Here is a 23,278-nt window from a genome sequence, read left to right as displayed (position 1 = left end):
CAAGCCCTGTGGGTCAGGACACAGAGCAAGTGTGGGAGCACAAAATGATGGGCGCGGGAGCACACAGTGATGGGTGATGGAGCATAATGTGATGGTGAGGGAGCACACTGTGATGAGTGAGGGAGCACACTGTGATGAGTGAGGGAGCACACTGTGATGAGTGAGGGAGCACACTGTTATGAGTGAGGGAGCACACTGTGATGGGCGAGGGAGCACACTGTGATGAGTGAGGAAGCATACAATGATGGGTGATGGAGCATAATGTGATGAGTGAGGGAGCACACTGTGCTGGTGAGGGTTCACATGATTGAGGGATCACACGGTGATGATTGAGGGAGCACACAGTGATGGGCGAGGGAGTGTACTGTGATGAGTGAGGGAGCATACTGTGCTGGTGAGGGTCCACATGCTGATTGAGGGATCACACGTTGATTGAGGGAGCGTACTGTGATGGTGAGGGAGCACATGATGATGATTGAGGGATCACACTGTGATGGGCGAGGGAGCACACAGTTATGGGTGAGGGAGCACACAGTGAGGGTTTACACGATTGAGGGATCACACGGTGATGATTGAGGGAGCGTACTGTGATGGTGAGGGCTCACATGCTGATTGAGGGAGCACACGTTGATTGAGGGAGCATACTGTGATGGTGAGGGAGCACATGATGATGATTGAGGGATCACACTGTGATGGTGAGGGAGCACACGTTGATGGAGAGTAGTGGAATGTGTGGGTGCTTGGATAGGGTTATGGGTCCGTTGGCAAATCCCAAGTCAGTGGGCCGGAAACTGCAGGGTGCATGTTTTGAGTTCCAAATGCAAATATTCTCAACACTTCTAACTTAGTGAATCCCATTACTGTTCTCTGCAAAGGATATATTTACTACAGGCTACAGAGAATTTGAATAAAATGCTGTATTGATTTTTTAAAAAGAGATTTTGATTTTTCTATCTCTTTAAGAGGATTTTCTCTCTGTTTTGATGCAGTGAGATTGCTTAGCTTTGACATGGATAGTCTGACTGGCTGAACGTGAGAAGAGTTTTCTAACGGTGCAGAGCGAATGAAATGAAAAGTTAATCTGTGGTGTAGTACTTCCACTGATTCGTTGTGTGATCACGGGAGATAGAGCCCACTGCCTGCTGCGCAACAACGCTTTACATACATATCGTGTTGAGTTCAGGCCTAAGACGGGCAGGCTCGACCATCAGTGTCGCGTCCTGGCAGCCTAGCTGTGCGAGCCGGGACAGTATGATATAGAGAGCAAGCTCGCCCCCCCCCCCCCCCCCCCACGCATCTGACGAACGGCAGAGACCGGTACTGAATGGTACCAGCAGCGCCTCAGGATTTGCCAGTCAACGTAGCAGACACCTTCCCCATGAGTGGGTACGGCCGCAAGACAGCGGATGTTTGAGATCAGAGATTTCCTTCTCCCAGATGAGCTGCCAAACCACGGCTGACGTAACCCATCTGCCCGAAGCGACTGGTTTTAGGGTGCCAGTCAGTGCCCCTTCTCTTGTCAGCAGAAGCGGCACTGCTGGGCTTAGAAGCAAAGCCAGACGTGAATGCCAGAGCCAGTCTTGGCCGTCAGAGGCGATTTGAGACACAGGCCACTGGGAGCATTTAATACGTAGTGCGAACTTCTTCCCACTGCTCCCCTGGCTATAACAACCTGAAGGAAATATCACAGTAATGCGTACAAACAATATAACACCAAGGCAGTTAGTCCTACAGGGACCAAACTTGTGGCAGGAGCGGTAAAGGGATATACACACAGTCGTCAATGCAAATATCCGATTGGCATGAGACAGAGGTCCTGCTTCTGTGCTTCTGTCTGAGTCCGCAGGCAGTTCACTCATTTCAGGGTTCCAGTGGGGGACGATGGCTTCCCGCGTTGCTTCAGGAGCCTGACCAATCAAGTGTAAGAGCTGTTCCTGCATCTGGTCACGCGAGACCTGAGAATCCGGTGTTAAGGGGATCCTGTCACTATAGTTTGGAAATTTCAGAAACTCTCAGTCAGGTTCCATTTCACGAGCATGGCCGACGATGTCAGAGCGCATGAAGTACAGTCATCAGGGACAACTGTACAACTCTCGTTGATCCAAACAACTAATCAGCCAATCACGTGGCAGCAACTCAATACAGGAAAGCACACAGACACAGTCACAAGGTTCATTTGTTGTTCAGACCAAACAGAATGGGGAAGAAATGTGATCTGAGTGACTTTGACCGTGGAGTGATTGTTGGTGCCAGACGGGGTGGTTTGAGTATCTCAGAAACTGCTGATCTCCTGGGGTTTTCACACACAACACTCTCTAGAGTTTACAGAGAATGGTGTGAAAAACAAAAAGAATCCAGTGACTGGGAGGGCTGTGGGTGAAAACACCTCGTTAATGAAAGAGGTCAGAGGAGAATTTCCTCTGCACCCTGTCTAATCCAGACAGCATCCTGGTGAATCTCCTCTGCACCCTCTCTAATCGAGGCAGCATCCTGGTAAATCTCCTCTGCACCCTCTCTAATCCAGACAGCATCCTGGTGAATCGCCTCTGCACCCTCTGTAATCCGAACAGCATCCTGTTGAATCTCCTCCGCACCCTCTCTAATCCAAACAACATCCTGGTGAATCTCCTCTGCACCCTCTCTAATCCAGGCAGCATCCTGGTGAATCTCCTCTGCACCCTCTCAAATCCATACAGCATCCTGGTGAATCTCCTCTGCACCCTCTCTAATTCAGGCAGCATCCTGGTGAATCTCCTCTGCACCCTCTCTAATCCAGGCAGCGTCCTGCTGAATCTCCTTTGCACCCTCTCTAATCCAGGCAGCATCCTGGTAAATCTCCTCTGCACCCTCTCTAATCCAGGCAGCATCCTGGTAAATCTCCTCTGCACCCTCTCTAATCCAGGCAGCATCCTGGTAAATCTCCTCTGCACCCTCTCAAATTCAGACAGCATCCTGGTAAATCTCCTCTGCACACTCTCTAATCCAGACAGCATCCTGGTGAATCTCCTCTGCACCCTCTCTAATTCAGGCAGCATCCTGGTGAATCTCCTCTGCACCCTCTCTAATCCAGGCAGCATCCTGGTGAATCTCCTCTGCACCCTCTCTAATCCAGGCAGCATCCTGGTAAATCTCCTCTGCACCCTCTCAAATCCAGGCAGCATCCTGGTAAATCTCCTGTGCACCCTCTCTACAATGAAGAGACAAAATGAACCAATATCAGGGTACTATAGAGCAACCGTTCCTTGTGGCTCCTCCCCCTCTTTCCTGCGGATCTTCAAATTAGCTCCCATTTCCCACAGCACTATGAAAGATCTCTGACACAAACCCTCCAGCTTTGTCTCTCCACAGAGGCTACCTGTCCCACCATTTCCAGAGATACGGGCTCAGTGAATTGAAGTGATCACAAACATTAGACCACAACATAGGAGCAGAATTAGGCCATTCAGCCCTTAGAACCTGCTATCATGTCTGATTTATTATCTCTTATGCCTTCTCCTCATATCCTCTGCTACTCTGACTAATCAAGAATCTACCAAACTCTTCTTCAAAGGTACCCGATGACTTGCCGTCTGTGGCAATGAACCATCCACTGCTTCAAGAAATTCTGCTTCATCTCTGTTCAAAATGGACATCACTCTATTCTGAGGCTGTGCCCTCTGGTCCTAGACTCCCCACTATAGGAAACATCCTCTCCACATCCACTCTATCTGTGTCCTCAGGTCCTAGACACCCCCACTATAGGAAACATCCTCTCCACATCCACTCTATCAGTGTCCTCTGGTCCTAGACTCCCCCACTATAGGAAACATTCTCTCCACATCCACTCTATCTGTATCCCCTGGTCCTAGACTCCCCCACTACAGGAAACATCCTCTCCACATCCACTCTATCTGTGTCCTCTGGTCCTAGACTCCCCCACTATAGGAAACATTCTCTCCACATCCACTCTATCTGTGCCCTCTGGTCCTAGACTCCCCCACTATAGGAAACATCCTCTCCACATCCACTCTATCTGTGTCCTCTGGTCCTAGACTCCCCCACTATAGGAAACATTCTCTCCACATCCACTCTATCTGTGCCCTCTGGTCCTAGACTCCCCCACTATAGGAAACATCCTCTCCACATCCACTCTATCTGTGTCTTTTGGTCCTAGACTCCCCCACTATAGGAAACATCCTCTCCACATCCACTCTATCTGTGCCCTCTGGTCCTAGACTCCCCCACTATAGGAAACATTCTCTCCACATCCACTCTATCTGTGTCCTCTTTTCCTAGACTCCCCCACTATAGGAAACATTCTCTCCACATCCACTCTATCTGTGTTCTCTGGTCCTAGACTCCCCCACTATAGGAAACATTCTCTCCACATCCACTCTATCTGTGTCCTCTGGTCCTAGACTCCCCGACTATAGGAAACATCCTCTCCACATCCACTCTATCTGTGTCCTCTGGTCCTAGACTCCCCCACTATAGGAAACATGCTCTCCACATCCACTCTATCTGTGCCCTCTGGTCCTAGACTCCCCGACTATAGGAAACATCCTCTCCACATCCACTCTATCTGTGCCCTCTGGTCCTAGACCCCCCCACTATAGGAAACATCCTCCCCACATCCACTCTATCTGTGTCTTCTGGTTCTAGACTCCCCCACTACAGGAAACATCCTCTCCACATCCACTCTATCTGTGTCCTCTGGTCCTAGATTCCCCCACTATAGGAAACATTCTCTCCACATCCACTCTATCTGTGCCCTCTGGTCCTAGACTCCCCCACTATAGGAAACATCCTCTCCACATCCACTCTATCTGTGTCCTCTGGTCCTAGACTCCCCCACTATAGGAAACATTCTCTCCACATCCACTCTATCTGTGCCCTCTGGTCCTAGACTCCCCCACTATAGGAAACATCCTCTCCACATCCACTCTATCTGTGTCTTTTGGTCCTAGACTCCCCCACTATAGGAAACATCCTCTCCACATCCACTCTATCTGTGCCCTCTGGTCCTAGACTCCCCCACTATAGGAAACATCCTCTCCACATCCACTCCATCTGTGTCTTTTGGTCCTAGACTCCCCCACTATAGGAAACATCCTCTCCACATCCACTCTATCTGTGCCCTCTGGTCCTAGACTCCCCCACTATAGGAAACATTCTCTCCACATCCACTCTATCTGTGTCCTCTTTTCCTAGACTCCCCCACTATAGGAAACATTCTCTCCACATCCACTCTATCTGTGTTCTCTGGTCCTAGACTCCCCCACTATAGGAAACATTCTCTCCACATCCACTCTATCTGTGTCCTCTGGTCCTAGACTCCCCGACTATAGGAAACATCCTCTCCACATCCACTCTATCTGTGTCCTCTGGTCCTAGACTCCCCCACTATAGGAAACATGCTCTCCACATCCACTCTATCTGTGCCCTCTGGTCCTAGACTCCCCGACTATAGGAAACATCCTCTCCACATCCACTCTATCTGTGCCCTCTGGTCCTAGACCCCCCCACTATAGGAAACATCCTCCCCACATCCACTCTATCTGTGTCTTCTGGTTCTAGACTCCCCCACTACAGGAAACATCCTCTCCACATCCACTCTATCTGTGTCCTCTGGTCCTAGATTCCCCCACTATAGGAAACATTCTCTCCACATCCACTCTATCTGTGCCCTCTGGTCCTAGACTCCCCCACTATAGGAAACATCCTCTCCACATCCACTCTATCTGTGTCCTCTGGTCCTAGACTCCCCCACTATAGGAAACATTCTCTCCACATCCACTCTATCTGTGTCCTCTTTTCCTAGACTCCCCCACTATAGGAAACATTCTCTCCACATCCACTCTATCTGTGTTCTCTGGTCCTAGACTCCCCCACTATAGGAAACATTCTCTCCACATCCACTCTATCTGTGTCCTCTGGTCCTAGACTCCCCGACTATAGGAAACATCCTCTCCACATCCACTCTATCTGTGTCCTCTGGTCCTAGACTCCCCCACTATAGGAAACATGCTCTCCACATCCACTCTATCTGTGCCCTCTGGTCCTAGACTCCCCGACTATAGGAAACATCCTCTCCACATCCACTCTATCTGTGTCCTCTTGTCCTAGACTCCCCCACTATAGGAAATATCCTCTCCACATCCACTCTATCTGTGTCCTCTGGTCCTAGACTCACCCACTATAGGAAACATCCTCTACATCCACTCTATCTGTGTCCTCTGGTCCTAGATTCCCCCACTATAGGAAACATTCTCTCCACATCCACTCTATCTGTGCCCTCTGGTCCTAGACTCCCCCACTATAGGAAACATCCTCTCCACATCCACTCTATCTGTGTCCTCTGGTCCTAGACTCCCCCACTATAGGAAACATTCTCTCCACATCCACTCTATCTGTGCCCTCTGGTCCTAGACTCCCCCACTATAGGAAACATCCTCTCCACATCCACTCTATCTGTGTCTTTTGGTCCTAGACTCCCCCACTATAGGAAACATCCTCTCCACATCCACTCTATCTGTGCCCTCTGGTCCTAGACTCCCCCACTATAGGAAACATCCTCTCCACATCCACTCTATCTGTGCCCTCTGGTCCCAGACTCCCCCACTATAGGAAACATCCTCTCCACATCCACTCTATCTGTGTCCTCTGGTCCTAGACTCCCCCACTATAGGAAACATCCTCTCCACATCCACTCTATCTGTGTCCTCTGGTCCTAGACTCCCCCACTATAGGAAACATCCTCTCCACATCCACTCTATCTGTGTCCTCTGGTCCTAGACTCACCCACTATAGGAAGCATCCTCTCCACATCCACTCTATCTGTGTCCTCTGGTCCTAGACTCCCCCACTATAGGAAACATCCTCTCCACATCCACTGTCTGTAGGCCTTTTAATATTCAATAGGTTTTAATGAGATGCCTGCCAATTCTTCTAAACTCCGATAAGTACAGTCTCAGAAACATCAAAAGCTGCTTATACGTTAACCCTTTCATTCCCGGAATATTGATACTCAGTAATGGTGAATAGGAAACACTGAAATGTTTTATGGATTAATAATGTCTTCCAGAGATATAAACGTGAAGCTCCACTGAGTTTACTTTTTACAGCACTGTGCAAAAGCCCAGGCACATATACATTGCCAGGGTGCCTAAGAGATTTGCACAGGACTGTAGTGATTTTATGTATCGCACTGTACTGCTGTCACACAAAAAAAAACAAATTCCCTGACGTGTGTGAGTGATGATAAACCTGATTCTGATCTGGGTCTCTATTGTGGACTGAGAGTGGGAAGGGGGCAGGGAGAGGGGAATCATGGTTGGGAAAAGGGGAAGGGAGAGGGAAGCACCAGAGAGACATTCTGTAAAGATCAATAAACCAATTGTTTGGAATCAAATGACCTTGGCTGGTGTCTCAGGGCTGGGTGTGTCTGTACCTGCCCCTGACACTCCTTCTCTGCCCCCTGTCCCACACCCCTCCCAAGGTGCTCCACCCTTTAGCGTTTCTACAAGCGCACTGCAAGCTGCAAAGCGGTCTGGGACATTGGGAAATTACCGCACTAAAGCAAATCATCGGTTGTGTTTCTACCACCCACCGCCCCACCAGACTTGATTTGTTCACTAGAGTGGGGGATTCATCAATAATTCTACCCCATCTAGTCTTCCTATAACCTACCACAGACTCTATTTATCATGTACGTTAAAACATACAGGACTGTGCAAAAGTCTTAGGCATATCTGGGGTGCCTGAGACTTTTGCACAGGACTGTAGTAATTTTATGTATTTCACTGTACTGCTGCCGCAAAAAAAAACAAATTTCGTGACACACGTGAGTGATGGTTGGGCTGCGATGTTCTCCGATCCTGGCAAGTTACTTGCAGACGTTTCATCACCATGCGAGGAGACCCCGTCAGTGCGCTGCTGGCTGTGGTGGGTCCTGCAGATGCTTGGCCTTTATATTCTCGTCAATCGGCTGATTGGTCGTTGTTACGGAAACTCATTTGTGATGTGGGGAGGAAATCTCGTGGCTCATTGGCTGTGTGGCGGACCTTGTGAGCTGTGGTCTGGAATTTTGTCTGCTTCAGCTCATAAATAGGACTGAGGTCGTCATGCTTGTTTTCAGAAGTGTTTGCGAAAACCACGCTTCCAGGAATTCTCTTGTGTTCGCTCCTGCCTCGACTTTCTCTGATGCCCATCGGAATTGGCGCACTTCTCTTTCCTCACGGCGAGAGACTAGGGAGAGTTGGCCAAGCCACTTTACAGCCAATTCATGTCCATTTTTCCCAGTTTGGCCAACATCCCTGCATCCCTGTAGACCACACCGGTCTTGTCCAATAGCTCGGACAATACGTGAGTGATGATAAACCTGATTCTGATCTGGGTCTCTATTGTGGACTGAGAGTGGGAAGGGGGCAGGGAAACACCAGAGGTAGACATTCTGCCGTGATCAGTCAGGTAATTGTCATCACCCGTGACACCCTCCCCCCACCCCTGACGCTCCTCTGCCACCTGTCCCACACCCCTCCCAGTGCGCTACACCGTCACCATTCCCACCAGATTTGCAAAGCCGCTCTCTGCACTACGTGGACGAGTACATTCGTGTGAAAACGTGTTAGGCAGCTTAACTATATACGGTATGTGTGTAACACTTTTCACGGTACTGTTCATTTCCCAACTTCCACCGAGAGGAGTCAGTTTTGTCAGCAATTTCGACGTCCATGAGCAGCCACAAAGAAATTAGCTAAGCTGTTGATACAGCCAACAAGCTGGAACATCAATATAGTGCTTATAAATTGTACATTTATTCTCCCCAGCTGAACAAGGAGAAATTTAATGTTGGAATATACTTCAGACCTCACTTCAGGGTTGCCTTGACACCAGCTCTCAAGCTAAAGTGTCCAGCGTTGCCAATTCATGTCAGGAAGCCTCCAACCAGCCATTGCTCGTCTCTGCACTCCGACTCACATCACATGCTGTACGATGTCTGGCTTCTGATATCTCTTCCTCTCTGTCAACGCAGCCACAGTGCAGCCTCTAATTCCTTTCAGCCATTCTGCTCTTGAACGAACCGACACAGCCTTCATCACAACCGCTGTAGAGCAGCCATCCCACCGCGCTCTCTGAGCTGTGCTGCCATGGAGTAGCTGAAATGTAGCCGGAATTCCAACTGGAATTGGACGGAGTTAGAAAGCGTTTCTAAAACGTGAAAGATTTTCTTCATTATACTGTATCTCATTATATAGTGTTGGCTCGTGGCCAGGTGGTTAAGGTGTTGGTCTAGTGATCTGAAGGTCGCTAGTTCGAGCCTTGGCTAAGCCTGCGTGTTGTGTCCTTGAGCAAGGCACTTAACCACACACTGCTGTGCGACGGCACTGGTGCCAAGCTGTATCGGCCCTTGCCCTTCCCTTAGGCAACATCAGTGGCGTGGAGAGGGGAGACTTGCAGCATGGGCGACTGCCGGTCTCCCACACAACCGTGCCCTGGCCTTTCCAAGGTGCAAAAATCCATGGTCTCGCAAGGCTAACGGATGCCTATTACTATCATTGCACCCTTCAATTAATAAATATTCATAGTTTGCATATCACGAAAAACATTTAAAGTACAGTGCAGTTTTCATGCCGTGTGGAAGTTGTCTTGCTCAGAGCAATGGTTGGTACATGGAGCTGTAAAATCGATAGCAGTATTATGACCATTTTAATCAATTTGCACTAAAATCGATTTGCTGCTTTCTTTCTTGTGGAAATTGTGTGGAATTGGTATTTGTGAACGCTGATTGGCGGAGCCTGCGATGCTGCTGCTGGCCAGCTTTCTGGGTTGTGCGTATGGCCAGAATCTCGACTTGGGCTGGTGGAACCCAGTCGGCTGTAGTCCTGCAAAGTGAAAGCTATGACACCGGCAGCAGCCCAGGTTCAGTTCCAGCCACTGACGGTAAGGAGGTTGCCTGCGGACGACAGGTCTCCTCCCAGGTTGCAAACGTACAGGTTCACAGGTGAAATAGTCACCTGGGTGCCATTGGGCATCGCAGGCTTATTGGGTCAGAACCTTAAATGAATACGTTAATGAAAAGAAAGGTGCAGGTCCCCTAACCTCATGCTGAACCTCGTACTGTCACTCTGGAGAACCGTGCTTGTTCCTGTCCGGTACTAAAGCTCAAAGTTTAAATCTCAAACTAAATTTAATGTCAACGTCCGTATTTGTCCCCAGGTACAACTCTGAGATTCGATTCCTTGTGGGCACACTCAGCCCACAGTAGAATCAATGGAAGGCCGCACCAGCTGGGATGAGAGTGTGGAGAAGACAACAAACTGTGCAAATATGAAAGAAAAAAAGGAGAATAATTATTATTAATAATAAATAAGCAATACATTTTGAGAACATGAGATGAAGAGTCCTTTAGCTTATGGGAACATTTCAATGATGCGGCAAGTGAAGTTATCCCCTCTGGTTCAGGAGCCTGATGGTTGAGGGGTAATAACTGTTCCTGAACCTGGTGGTGTGGGACCTGAGGCTCCTGTACCTCCTTCCCGATGGAATCAGTTCAGAGTTGAGGTTATCCCCTCTGGTTCAGGAGCCTGATGGTTGAGGGGTAATAACTGTTCCTGAACCAGGTGGTGTGGGACCTGAGGCTCCTGTACCTCCTTCCCGATGGAATCAGTTCAGAGTTGAGGTTATCCTCACTGGTTCAGGAGCCTGATGGTTGAGGGGTAATAACTGTACCTGAACCTGGTGGTGTGGGACCTGAGACTCCTGTACCTCCTACCCGATGGAATCAGTTCAGAGTTGAGGTTATCCTCACTGGTTCAGGAGCCTGATGGTTGAGGGGTTGTAACAGTTCCTGAACCTGGTGGTGTGGGACCTGAGGCTCCTGTACCTCCTTCCAGATGGAATCAGTTCAGAGTTGAGGTTATCCTCACTGGTTCAGGAGCCTGATGGTTGAGGGGTTGTAACAGTTCCTGAACCTGGTGGTGTGGGACCTGAGGCTCCTGTACCTCCTTCCAGATGGAATCAGTTCAGAGTTGAGGTTATCCTCACTGGTTCAGGAGCCTGATGGTTGAGGGGTTGTAACAGTTCCTGAACCTGGTGGTGTGGGACCTGAGACTCCTGTACCTCCTACCCGACGGAATCAGTTCAGAGTTGAGGTTATCCTCACTGGTTCAGGAGCCTGATGGTTGAGGGGTTGTAACAGTTCCTGAACCTGGTGGTGTGGGACCTGAGGCTCCTGTACCTCCTTCTTGATGGAATCAGTTCAGAGTTGAGGTTATCCTCACTGGTTCAGGAGCCTGATGGTTGAGGGGTAATAACTGTTCCTGAACCTGGAGGTGTGGGACCTGAGGCTCCTGTACCTCCTTCCCGATGGAATCAGTTCAGAGTTGAGGTTACCCCCTCTGGTTCAGGAGCCTGATGGTTGAGGGTTAATAACTGTTCCTGAACCTGGTGGTGTGGGACCTGAGGCTCCTGTACCTCCTTCCCGATGGAATCAGTTCAGAGTTGAGGTTATCCTCACTGGTTCAGGAGCCTGATGGTTGAGGGGTTGTAACAGTTCCTGAACCTGGTGGTGTGGGACCTGAGGCTCCTGTACCTCCTTCTTGATGGAATCAGTTCAGAGTTGAGGTTATCCTCACTGGTTCAGGAGCCTGATGGTTGAGGGGTAATAACTGTTCCTGAACCTGGTGGTGTGGGTCCTGAGGCTCCTGTACCTCCTTCCAGATGGAATCAGTTCAGAGTTGAGGTTATCCCCTCTGGTTCAGGAGCCTGATGGTTGAGGGGTGATAACTGTTCCTGAACCTGGTGGTGTGGGACCTGAGGCTCCTGTACCTCCTTCCCGATGGAATCAGTTCAGAGTTGAGGTTATCCTCACTGGTTCAGGAGCCTGATGGTTTGAGGGGTAATAACTGTTCCTGAACCTGGTGGTGTGGGACCTGAGGCTCCTGTACCTCCTTCCTGATGGAATCAGTTCAGAGTTGAGGTTATCCTCACTGGTTCAGGAGCCTGATGGTTGAGGGGTAATAACTGTTCCTGAACCTGGTGGTGTGGGACCTGAGGCTCCTGTACCTCCTTCCCGATGGAATCAGTTCAGAGTTGAGGTTACCCCCTCTGGTTCAGGAGCCTGATGGTTGAGGGGTAATAACTGTTCCTGAACCTGGTGGTGTGGGACCTGAGGCTCCTGTACCTCCTTCCCGATGGAATCAGTTCAGAGTTGAGGTTATCCTCACTGGTTCAGGAGCCTGATGGTTGAGGGGTGATAACTGTTCCTGAACCTGGTGGTGTGGGACCTGAGGCTCCTGTACCTCCTTCCCGATGGAATCAGTTCAGAGTTGAGGTTATCCTCACTGGTTCAGGAGCCTGATGGTTGAGGGGTAATAACTGTTCCTGAACCTGGTGGTGTGGGACCTGAGGCTCCTGTACCTCCTTCCTGATGGAATCAGTTCAGAGTTGAGGTTATCCTCACTGGTTCAGGAGCCTGATGGTTGAGGGGTAATAACTGTTCCTGAACCTGGTGGTGTGGGACCTGAGGCTCCTGTACCTCCTTCCCGATGGAATCAGTTCAGAGTTGAGATTATCCTGACTGGTTCAGGAGCCTGATGGTTGAGGGGTAATAACTGTTCCTGAACCTGGTGGTGTGGGACCTGAGGTTCCTGTACCTCCTTCCCGATAATGGGTGGACAGTAGGGATTTATGTACATTTCTTTACTGATATACAGTGCAGAATGGGCCCTCCAGCGCAGCAGCCCAGTGATTGAAGGTTTGTCAAGGCAGCGTTGTTGGTACCAGCCTGGGATCAATTCCTGTCTGTCTGCCCATGATCGTGATCGTGTGGGTTTCCTCCTTGAGCTCTGGTTTCCTCCCACCGACCAGAGCCACACCGGTTTAATCATTTGCACAGTTAGACGAGGGTAAAGTCAGAGGTTGTTGGGCCACATGGATGGAAGGCCAGAAAAGCTGTGCCTCAATAGAGGGAAATCACAGGACAATTTACAAAGGCCAGTTCACCCACATCCTTGGACAGTGGGAGGAAACCCCCACATTACGCCGGGAGGATGGAGATTGAACTCTGAACCCTGTCGCCCTGAGCTGTAATTGCGTTGTGCTGGGCACTGTGCTACCGTGGATCTGCTCACACATAGTCTGTACTCTCTCCATCTGATTCACATCCTTCCTGTAGGTAGGGGACCAAAACCGTGCACAAAGCTCCGAATCAGGCTTCGCCAGTGTCTTATACAACTGTAGTAAATCGGAGGCTGATGGGTTTTTGATTAGTCAGTGGTTATGAGGAGAAGGCGGGGGAATGGGCTTGTGAGGGAAAAGCAGATGGAATAGTGGAGTCAGAACGTCGACAGCGCTTCTCCCTGTAGATGCTGCCTGGCCTGCTGTGTTCCACCAGCATTGTCTGTGTTCCTTGTCTGTGTGTGTGTCTGTCCTGACGAAGGGTCTCGGCCTGAACCGTCGACAGCGCTTCTCCCTGTAGATGCTGCCTGGCCTGCTGTGTTCCACCAGCATTTTGTGTGTGTTGTCTGTCCTGATGAAGGGTCTCGGCCCGAAACGTCGACAGCGCTTCTCCCTGTAGATGCTGCCTGGCCTGCTGTGTTCCACCAGCATTGTGTGTGTTGTCTGTCCTGACGAAGGGTCTCGGCCTGAAACGTCGACAGCGCTTCTGCCTGTAGATGCTGCCTGGCCTGCTGTGTTCCACCAGCATTTTGTGTGTGTTGTCTGTCCTGACGAAAGGTCTCGGCCTGAAATGTCGACAGTGCTTCTCCCTGTAGATGCTGCCTGGCCTGCTGTGTTCCACCAGCATTTTGTGTGTGTTGTCTGTCCTGACGAAAGGTCTCGGCCTGAAACGTCGACAGCGCTTCTCCCTATAGATGCTGCCTGGCCTGCTGTGTTCCACCAGCATTTTGTGTGTGTTTTCTGTCCTGACAATAGGGTCTCGGCCCGAAACGTCGACAGTGCTTCTCCCTATAGATGCTGCCTGGCCTGCTGCGTTCCACCAGCATTTTGTGTGGTGATTGGTGGAGCAGACTTGATGGATGGAATAGCCTGGTTCTCCTCCTCTGTCTTTCTAAAAGAAACTGTACTTCAGTGTGCTTTCGCTGAGGGTCTATCACGTTGTTGGAACATTTAAAGCACAGAGCAAAATCTGAAACAGCAGCTGAACCTGCCCAACACACTGCTGCACAAACACATCTCTCCCACAGGCCTACTGCAGCACATGGCCAGAGGAAGCGTACTGAGGGAAACAGATGATTAAGGTGATCATTTCTCTTAAGCAGCCTCCTAATAAATCAGCATATTCATGGTTCTTCCTACAAGCGCATCATGTAATGCAATTTATCTGAGATAGCTTCAGTAAATGCTGTCGTCAGCGGATTGCCTGCAGAATCACACAAGCCGAACGACAACACAACTCCTTCAGTGCAGGGCGACGGAAGTCAGTCAGGCACAGAGACAAAGAGAAGTTTGACGCGGTGTCTGACATCTTGAGCAAGAGACACATTTCTCATGCCACAGAGAGAGGAAAGAAAGCGAGAGAGAGACGGGGAGGGATACACAGAGTGAGGGGGAGAGAGACGGTAGGGATAGCAGATAGGGAGGGGGAGGGATACACAGAGTGAGGGGGAGAGCGGTAGGGATAGCAGATTTGGAGTGGGAGAGGGACGGGGAGGCGTACACAGAGTGAGGGGGAGAGACGGTAGGGATAGCAGATTTGGAGTGAGAGAGAGACGGGGAGGGATACACAGAGTGAGGGAGAGAGACAGTAGGGATAGCAGATTTGGAGTGGGAGAGAGACGGGGGAGGGATACACAGAGTGAGGTGGGGAGAGGTGGAAGGATACACAGAGTGAGGGAGAGAGACAGTAGGGATAGCAGATTTGGAGTGGGAGAGAGACGGGGGAGGGATACACAGAGTGAGGTGGGGAGAGGTGGAAGGATACAGAGTGAGGGAGAGAGACAGTAGGGATAGCAGATTTGGAGTGGGAGAGAGACGGGGAGGGATACACAGAGTGAGGTGGGGAGAGGTGGAAGGATACACAGAGTGAGGGAGAGAGAGACGGTAGGGATAGCAGATTTGGAGTGGGAGAGAGAGAGGGGGGATACACAGAGTGAGGGAGAGAGAGAGACGGTAGGGATAGCAGATAGAGAGGGGGAGGGATACACAGAGTGAGGGGGAGAGCGGTAGGGATAGCAGATTTGGAGTTGGAGAGAGACGGGGAGGGATACACAGAGTGAGGGGGAGAGAGGTGGAGGGTTAACAGATTTGGAGTGGCAGAGAGATGGGGAGGGATACACAGAGTGAGGGGGAGAGAGGTGGCAGGATACACAGAGTGAGGGAGAGAGAGGGTAGGGATAGCAGATAGGGAGGGGTAGAGAGTGAGGGGGAGAGTGGTAGGGATAGCAGATTTGGAGTGGGAGAGGGACAGGGAGGCATACACAGAATGAGATGGGGAGAGGGAGGGGGAAGGATACACAGTGAGGGGGAGAGACGGTAGGGATAGCAGATTTGGAGTGGGAGAGGGATGGGGAGGGATACACATAGTAAGGGAGAGAGACGGTAGGGATAGCAGATTTGGAGTGGGAGAGAGACGGGGAGGCATATACAGAGTGAGGGGGAGAGACGGTAGGGATAGCAGATTTGGAGTGGGAGAGGGAAGGGGAGGCATACACAGAGTGAGGGGGAGAGTCGGTAGGGATAGCAGATTTGGAGTGGGAGAGGGACGGGGAGGCATACACAGAGTGAGGGGGAGAGACGGTAGGGATAGCAGATTTGGAGTGGGAGAAAGAGAGGGGGTGAAAGAGACGGCAGGGATACGCAAAGCTGGGGGGGGAGAGAGGGAGAAGGGGAGGGATACAGAGTGAGAGAGTTAGGGGGAGAAAAAAGCAGAGACAGAGGATGATATCTGGAGAGGGAAAAAACTGGACTGAGGGATGGGGTGCGATGATGTATCTAGTGGGGGGATGGGTTGGGGTGATGTATCCGATGGGGGGATGGATTGGGATGATGTATCTGATGGGGGGGATGGGTTGGGGTGATGTATCCGATGGGGGGGATGGGTTGGGGTGATGTATCCGATGGGGGGATGGATTGGGATGATGTATCCGATGGGGGGGATGGGTTGGGGTGATGTATCCGATGGGGGGGATGGGTTGGGGTGATGTATCTGATGGGGGGATGGATTGGGATGATGTATCCGATGGGGGGGATGGGTTGGGGTGATGTATCCGATGGGGGATGGGTTGGGGTGATGCATCCGATGGGGGGATGGGTTGGGGGTGATGTATCCGATGGGGGGGATGGGTTGGGGTGATGTATCCGATGGGGGATGGGTTGGGGTGATGTATCCGATGGGGGATGGGTTGGGGTGATGTATGCGATGGGGGATGGGTTGGGGTGATGTATGCGATGGGGGATGGGTTAGGGTGATGTATCCGATGGGGGATGGGTTGGGGTGATGTATACGATGGGGTGATGTATCCGATGGGGGATGGGTTGGGGTGATGTATGCGATGGGGGATGGGTTGGGGTGATGCATCCGATGGGGGGATGGGTTGGGGTGATGTATCCGATGGGGGATGTGTTGGGGTGATGTATCCGATGGGGGGATGGGTTGGGGTGATGTATCCGATGAGGGGATGGGTTGGGGTGATGTATGCGATGGGGGGATGGGTTGGGGTGATGTATGCGATGGGGGACGGGTTGGGGTAATGTATGCGATGGGGGATGGGTTAGGGTGATGTATCCGATGGGGGACGGGTTGGGATGATGTATGCGATGGGGGATGGGTTGGGGTAATGTATGCGATGGGGGATGGGTTAGGGTGATGTATCCGATGGGGGATGGGTTGGGGTGATGTATGCGATGGGAGATGGGTTAGGGTGATGTATGCGATGGGGGATGAGTTGGGGTGATGTATCCGATGGGGGGATGGGGTGCGATGATGTATCCAATGGGGGGGATGGGTTGGGGTGATGTATCCAGTGGGGGGATGGGTTGGGGTGATGTATCTGATGGGGGGATGGGTTGGGGTGATGTGTCCGATGGGTTGGGATGATGTATCCGATGGGGGATGGGTTGGGATAATGTATCCGATGGGGGGATGGGTTGGGGTGATGTATGCGATGTGGGATGGGTTGGGGTGATGTATCCGATGGGGGGGGATGGGTTGGGATGATGTATCCGATGGGGGGGATGGGTTGGGGTGATGTATCCAGTGGGGGATGGGTTGGGGTGATGTATCTGATGGGGGGATGGGTTGGGGTGATGTGTCCGATGGGGGGATGGGTTGGGATGATGTATCCGATGGGGGATGGGTTGGGATAATGTATCCGATGGGGGGATGGGTTGGGGTGATGTATGCGATGTGGGATGGGTTGGGGTGATGTATCCGATGGGGGGGGATGGGTTGGGATGATGTATCCGATGGGGGATGGGTTGGGGTGATGTATCCGATGGGGGGATGGGTTGGGATGATGTATGCGATGGGGGGATGGGTTGGGGTGATGTATGTGATGGGGGGATGGGTTGGGGTGATGTATCCGATGGGGGATGGGTTGGGGTGATGTATGCGATGGGGGGATGGGTTGGGGTGATGTATCCGATGGGGGGATGGGTTGGGGTGATGTATGCGATGGGGGATGGGTTGGGGTGATGTATGCGATGGGGGATGGGTTGGGATGATGTATCCAATGGGGGGATGGGTTGGGGTGATGTATCCGATGGGGGGATGGGTTGGGATGATGTATCGGATGGGGGGATGGGTTGGAATGATGTATCCGATGGGGGATGGGTTGGGGTGATGTATGCGATGGGGGGATGGGTTGGGGTGATGTATCCGATGGGGGATGGGTTGGGGTGATGTATGCGATGGGGGGATGGGTTGGGGTGATGTATCCAATGGGGGATGGGTTGGGGTGGTGTATGTGATGGGGGACGGGTTGGGATGATGTATGCGATGGGGGATGGGTTGTGGTGATGTATCCAGTGGGGGGATGGGTTGGGGTGATGTATCCGATGGGGGGATGGGTTGGGGTGATGTATGCGATGGGGGATGGGTTGGGGTGATGTATGCGATGGGGGATGGGTTGGGATGATGTATCCAATGGGGGGATGGGTTGGGGTGATGTATCCGATGGGGGGATGGGTTGGGATGATGTATCGGATGGGGGGATGGGTTGGAATGATGTATCGGATGGGGGGATGGGTTGGGATGATGTATCCGATGGGGGGATGGGTTAGGATGATGTATCCGATGGGGGGATGGGTTGGAATGATGTATCGGATGGGGGGATGGGTTGGGATGATGTATCCGATGGGGGGATGGGTTGGAATGATGTATCGGATGGGGGGATGGGTTGGGGTGATGTATCCAATGGGGGATGGGTTGGGGTGATGTATCCGATGGGGGGATGGGTTGGGATGATGTATCCGATGGGGGGATGGGTTGGGGTGATGTATCAGATGGGGGGATGGGTTGGGGTGATGTATCAGATGGGGGGATGGTTTGGAATGATGTATCGGATGGGGGGATGGGTTGGGATGATGTATGCGATGGGGGGTTGGATTGGGGTGATGTATCCGATGGGGGGATGGTTTGGGATGATGTATCCGATGGGGGATGGGTTGGGATGATGTATCCGATGGGGGGATGGGTTGGGATGATGTATCCGATGAGGGGATGGGTTGGGGTGATGTATCCGATGGGGGGATGGGTTGGGATGATGTATCCGATGGGGGGATGGGTTGGGGTGATGTATCAGATGGGGGGATGGGTTGGGGTGATGTATCAGATGGGGGGATGGGTTGGAATGATGTATCGGATGGGGGGATGGGTTGGGATGATGTATGTGATGGGGGGATGGATTGGGGTGATGTATCCGATGGGGGGATGGTTTGGGATGATGTATCCGATGGGGGATGGGTTGGGATGATGTATTCGATGGGGGGATGGGTTGGGATGATGTATTCGATGAGGGAATGGGTTGGGGTGATGTATCCGATGGGGGGATGGGTTGGGATGATGTATCCGATGGGGGGGATGGGTTGGGATGATGTATCCGATGGGGGGATGGGTTGGGATGATGTATCCGATGGGGGGATGGGTTGGGGTGATATATCCGATGAGGGGATGGGTTGGGATGATGTATCCGATGGGGGGGATGGGTTGGGATGATGTATCCGATGGGGGGATGGGTTGGGATGATGTATCCGATGGGGGGATGGGTTGGGATGATGTATCCGATTGGGGGGATGGGTTGGGATGATGTATCCGATGGGGGATGGGTTGGGATGATGTATCCGATGGAGGGATGGGTTGGGATGATGTATCCGATGGGGGGATGGGTTGGGATGATGTATCCGATTGGGGGGATGGGGTTCGATGATGTATCCGATGGGGAGGACAGAACTGATTTGATGTGCTTGATAATTACTTGTGCTGTACCTTTTGGGAATTGTCCGTCACTGTCTGATTTCTGACACTTCCCTCCAGAGGTAGTGATGGAGATAGTCCAGCAGCTGATTCGGGACACCTGGCAGACTTGGAATCCCAGTTTGAGTCAAGCTTGTTGCTTACTTTCAGGATCGTGCCAGTAATTTTTTCTCTCTGATTCCATATGCCAGTGGGAACTGCTGCGGATTCTGGTCCAACAGCTGTTTAACACAACTTTATTGGGAACATTGGCACCATCACCTGCCCTCGGAGCAAATGCTCCCTCTGAACTGCTAACAACGCTCTCTGCTCTGAGTTCCATCTCCCCTTCTTCCTCTATCCCTTCCTTCCAGAGGGTTGCATTACCAGCTTCCTCAGAGTGTGAACTGATCTTCCTCCTCTGGCTGCTGCTGGTAATGAACCACACTCTCTATTCCAGTCTCCTCTGCTTACACGGCTGAGCACAGATTGGTTTGGTTGACATTGCACATTTCAATCAAGAGATCTTTGCGAATGTGCTCACGGGAAGATAGGAGGAAAAGGACGTTTAGACACAACCAGTGTTGCCATCGTTACTGCACTTGATGTACTGGTCAGTAAAGGCCCACCATCCTGGGCAGGATCTCTTCTCACTGTTCCCATCGGGAAGGAGGTACAGAAACCTCAGGTCCCACACCACCAGGCTCAGGAGCAGTTATTACCCCTCAACCATCAGGCTCCTGAACCAGTGAGGATAACCTCAACTCTGAATTGTCTTGATTCGAATTATTTTGAGACACAACACAGTAACAGGCCACGTCCGTGAAGCCTGGATGCATCCATGTAACCAGTTAACCCCAGACGAGAGGGAATCTGCGGATGCTGGAAATCCAGAGCAACACACACACACAATGCTGGGAAGCTCAGCAGGGCAGGCAGCATCTGCGGGAAAAGAGTACAGTTGACGTTTCAGGTGACACCCTTCCGCAGGACTGGGGAGAAAAGGATATGGAGCCGGATTAAGGTGATGGGTGAAACCAGGAGCATGGGGTGGGAGGGCGCGAGACCCGACGTGGACTGGGACACCGCTTCATTGAGCACCTTCGCTCCATCCGCTGGATCAGGCTAGATCTCCCATTCCCGTTCGGACATGGCAGTCCTTGGCCTCCTCTACTGCTGCGATGAGGGCACACTCAGGTTGGAGGAACACCTTATATTCTGTCTGGGAGGGAAGCAGAGCTCTTGGCGGAAATCCACACGGCTTGGTCTGGGAGGGAAGCAGAGCCCTTGGCGGAAACCCGCACGGCCTGGTCTGGGAGGGAAGCAGAACCCTTGGCGGAAACCCACACGGCCTGGTCTGGGAGGGAAGCAGAGCCCTTGGCGGAAACCCGCACGGGTTGGTCTGGGAGGGAAGCAGAGCCCTTGGCAGAAACCCGCACGGCCTGGTCTGGGAGGGAAGCAGAACCCTTGGCGGAAACCCGCACGGCTTGGTCTGGGAGGGAAGCAGAGCCCTTGGCGGAAACCCGCACGGCTTGGTCTGGGATGGAAGCAGAACCCTTGGCGGAAACCCGCACGGCCTGGTCTGGGAGGGAAGCAGAACCCTTGGCGGAAACCCCCACGGCCTGGTCTGGGAGGGAAGCAGAACCCTTGGCGGAAACCCACACGGCTTGGTCTGGGAGGGAAGCAGAGCCCTTGGCGGAAACCCGCACGGCCTGGTCTGGGAGGGAAGCAGAGCCCTTGGCGGAAACCCGCACGGCCTGGTCTGGGAGGGAAGCAGAACCCTTGGCGGAAACCCGCACGGCCTGGTCTGGGAGGGAAGCAGAACCCTTGGCGGAAACCCGCACGGCCTGGTCTGGGAGGGAAGCAGAACCCTTGGCGGAAACCCGCACGGCCTGGTCTGGGAGGGAAGCAGAACCCTTGGCGGAAACCCGCACGGCCTGGTCTGGGAGGGAAGCAGAGCCCTTGGCGGAAACCCGCACGGCCTGGTCTGGGAGGGAAGCAGAGCCCTTGGCGGAAACCCGCACGGCTTGGTCTGTGGGAGGGAAGCAGAGCCCTTGGCGGAAACCCGCACGGCTTGGTCTGTGGGAGGGAAGCAGAGCCCTTGGCGGAAACCCGCACGGCTTGGTCTGGGAGGGAAGAGAGCCCTTGGCGGAAACCCCCACGGCTTGGTCTGGGAGGGAAGCAGAACCCTTGTCGGAAACCCGCACGGCCTGGTCTGGGAGGGAAGCAGAACCCTTGGCGGAAACCCACACGGGTTGGTCTGGGAGGGAAGCAGAACCCTTGGCGGAAACCCGCACGGCCTGGTCTGGGAGGGAAGCAGAACCCTTGGCGGAAACCCGCACGGCTTGGTCTGGGAGGGAAGCAGAACCCTTGGCGGAAACCCGCACGGCTTGGTCTGGGAGGGAAGCAGAGCCCTTGGCGGAAACCTGCACGGCCTGGTCTGGGAGGGAAGCAGAGCCCTTGGCGGAAACCCGCACGGGTTGGTCTGGGAGGGAAGCAGAGCCCTTGGCGGAAACCCGCACGGCTTGGTCTGAGAGGGAAGCAGAGCCCTTGGCGGAAACCCACACGGCTTGGTCTGGGAGGGAAGCAGGACCCTTGGCGGAAACCCGCACGGGTTGGTCTGTGGGAGGGAAGCAGAGCCCTTGGCGGAAACCCGCACGGCCTGGTCTGGGAGGGAAGCAGAACCCTTGGCGGAAACCCGCACGGCTTGGTCTGGGAGGGAAGCAGAGCCCTTGGCGGTAACCCACACTGTCACAGAGGGAAACTCGTGCACTCAGTAATTCTTCCTGCACAAACTTTCTCTTTGGCACTTTGGTTCGTCGTCTGTCTTATTTTGGGTATTGTTTCTCGGGATTTCAGCAGTGTTGCTGATAACATACAGTCCTGTGCAAAGGGCTCAGGCACCCTGTTAAATGTGTGCTTAAGACTTTTGCACAGAGGGAGCGGGAAGCACCAGAGAGACATTCTGTAATGATCAATAAACCAATTTTTTGGAATCAAATGACCTTGCCTGGTGTCTCAGGGCTGGGTGTGTCTGTACCCGTCCCTGACACTCCTTCTCTGCCCCCTGTCCCACACCCCTCCCGCGGCGCCCCACCCTCACCATCCCCGACATCCTCTGTTCCCGCCAGATTTACAAACTCGCTCTCCGCTCCACGGTGTCAAATGCAGTACCGTGTAAAATTTTTAGGCACTCTAGCTGTGTATATGTACCTGAGTCTTTTGCACAGTACTGGATGTGGTGAAATATGTTGTTTTGACATAACTGTACATGCAAGACAAAATAATAAAAGCTATAAATTACTATAAGTATATATAAAAAGATTATTACATTCAATTACTAGTGCAAAAAGGGAGGGAAATAAATTCTGAGATAGTGTTTGTGGGTTCATTGTCCATTCAGCAATTGGATGTCAGAGGGGAAGGATTTGTTCCTGAACTGCTGTGTGTGTGTGTGTGTGTGTGTGTGTGTGCCTTCGGGCTCCTGTACCTCCTCCACGATGGTAGTAATGAGAAGGGGGCATCTCCTGGGTGATGTGGGGGTCCTTCGTGCTGGTTGCTGCCTTCTTGAGGTGTCATCTTTTGAAGATGTCCTCGACGCTAGGGAGGCCAGAGTCCACGATGGAGATAACAAAGTTTACAACTTCATGTAGGTTTTTCAGACCCTGCGCAAAGCCCCCTCCAAATTCCTTTTAAATATGCTTGCCCAACAGAAAGCAGAGTTTCTGAGGCAGGGAAGTCCAGGGTTTCACAGCAATACCGCCGCACACCGCGGGTGTGCTGGCAGGGGATGGAAGAGGCATTGCGACGTGACGCGTCAGACCGTGTTCTTGCCGTGAGGGTTTGCTCTCTGGCACCTGCTTCGGTGTGATGACAGTAGCACGT

At 52.3% G+C, this 23,278-nt stretch overlaps 2 protein-coding genes across 4 annotated transcripts in view; one reads left to right on the top strand and one right to left on the bottom strand.

Moving 5' to 3' along the window:
* LOC132383728 (pyruvate carboxylase, mitochondrial-like) overlaps window positions 1–23,278 on the top strand; it is a 950,497-nt gene that overhangs the window by 333,504 nt on the left and 593,715 nt on the right. The window lies entirely within an intron of this gene.
* Window positions 11,773–23,196, bottom strand: LOC132384111 (uncharacterized). The gene is made up of 3 exons (XM_059955457.1): window positions 23,100–23,196; window positions 20,153–22,220; window positions 11,773–11,927 (listed from the first exon to the last, which is right to left on the bottom strand). Exons 1-2 carry the CDS (start codon window positions 23,194–23,196, stop codon window positions 20,605–20,607), a joined length of 1,713 nt encoding a protein of 570 aa, XP_059811440.1. The 3' UTR covers window positions 11,773–11,927; window positions 20,153–20,604.

The sequence above is a fragment of the Hypanus sabinus genome, chromosome 31, assembly GCF_030144855.1.
Source record: "Hypanus sabinus isolate sHypSab1 chromosome 31, sHypSab1.hap1, whole genome shotgun sequence".
NCBI classification, from domain to species: domain Eukaryota; kingdom Metazoa; phylum Chordata; class Chondrichthyes; order Myliobatiformes; family Dasyatidae; genus Hypanus; species Hypanus sabinus.
The sequence above is the reverse complement of the archived record's forward strand: the minus strand, read 5'-3'. Positions and strand labels throughout refer to the sequence as shown.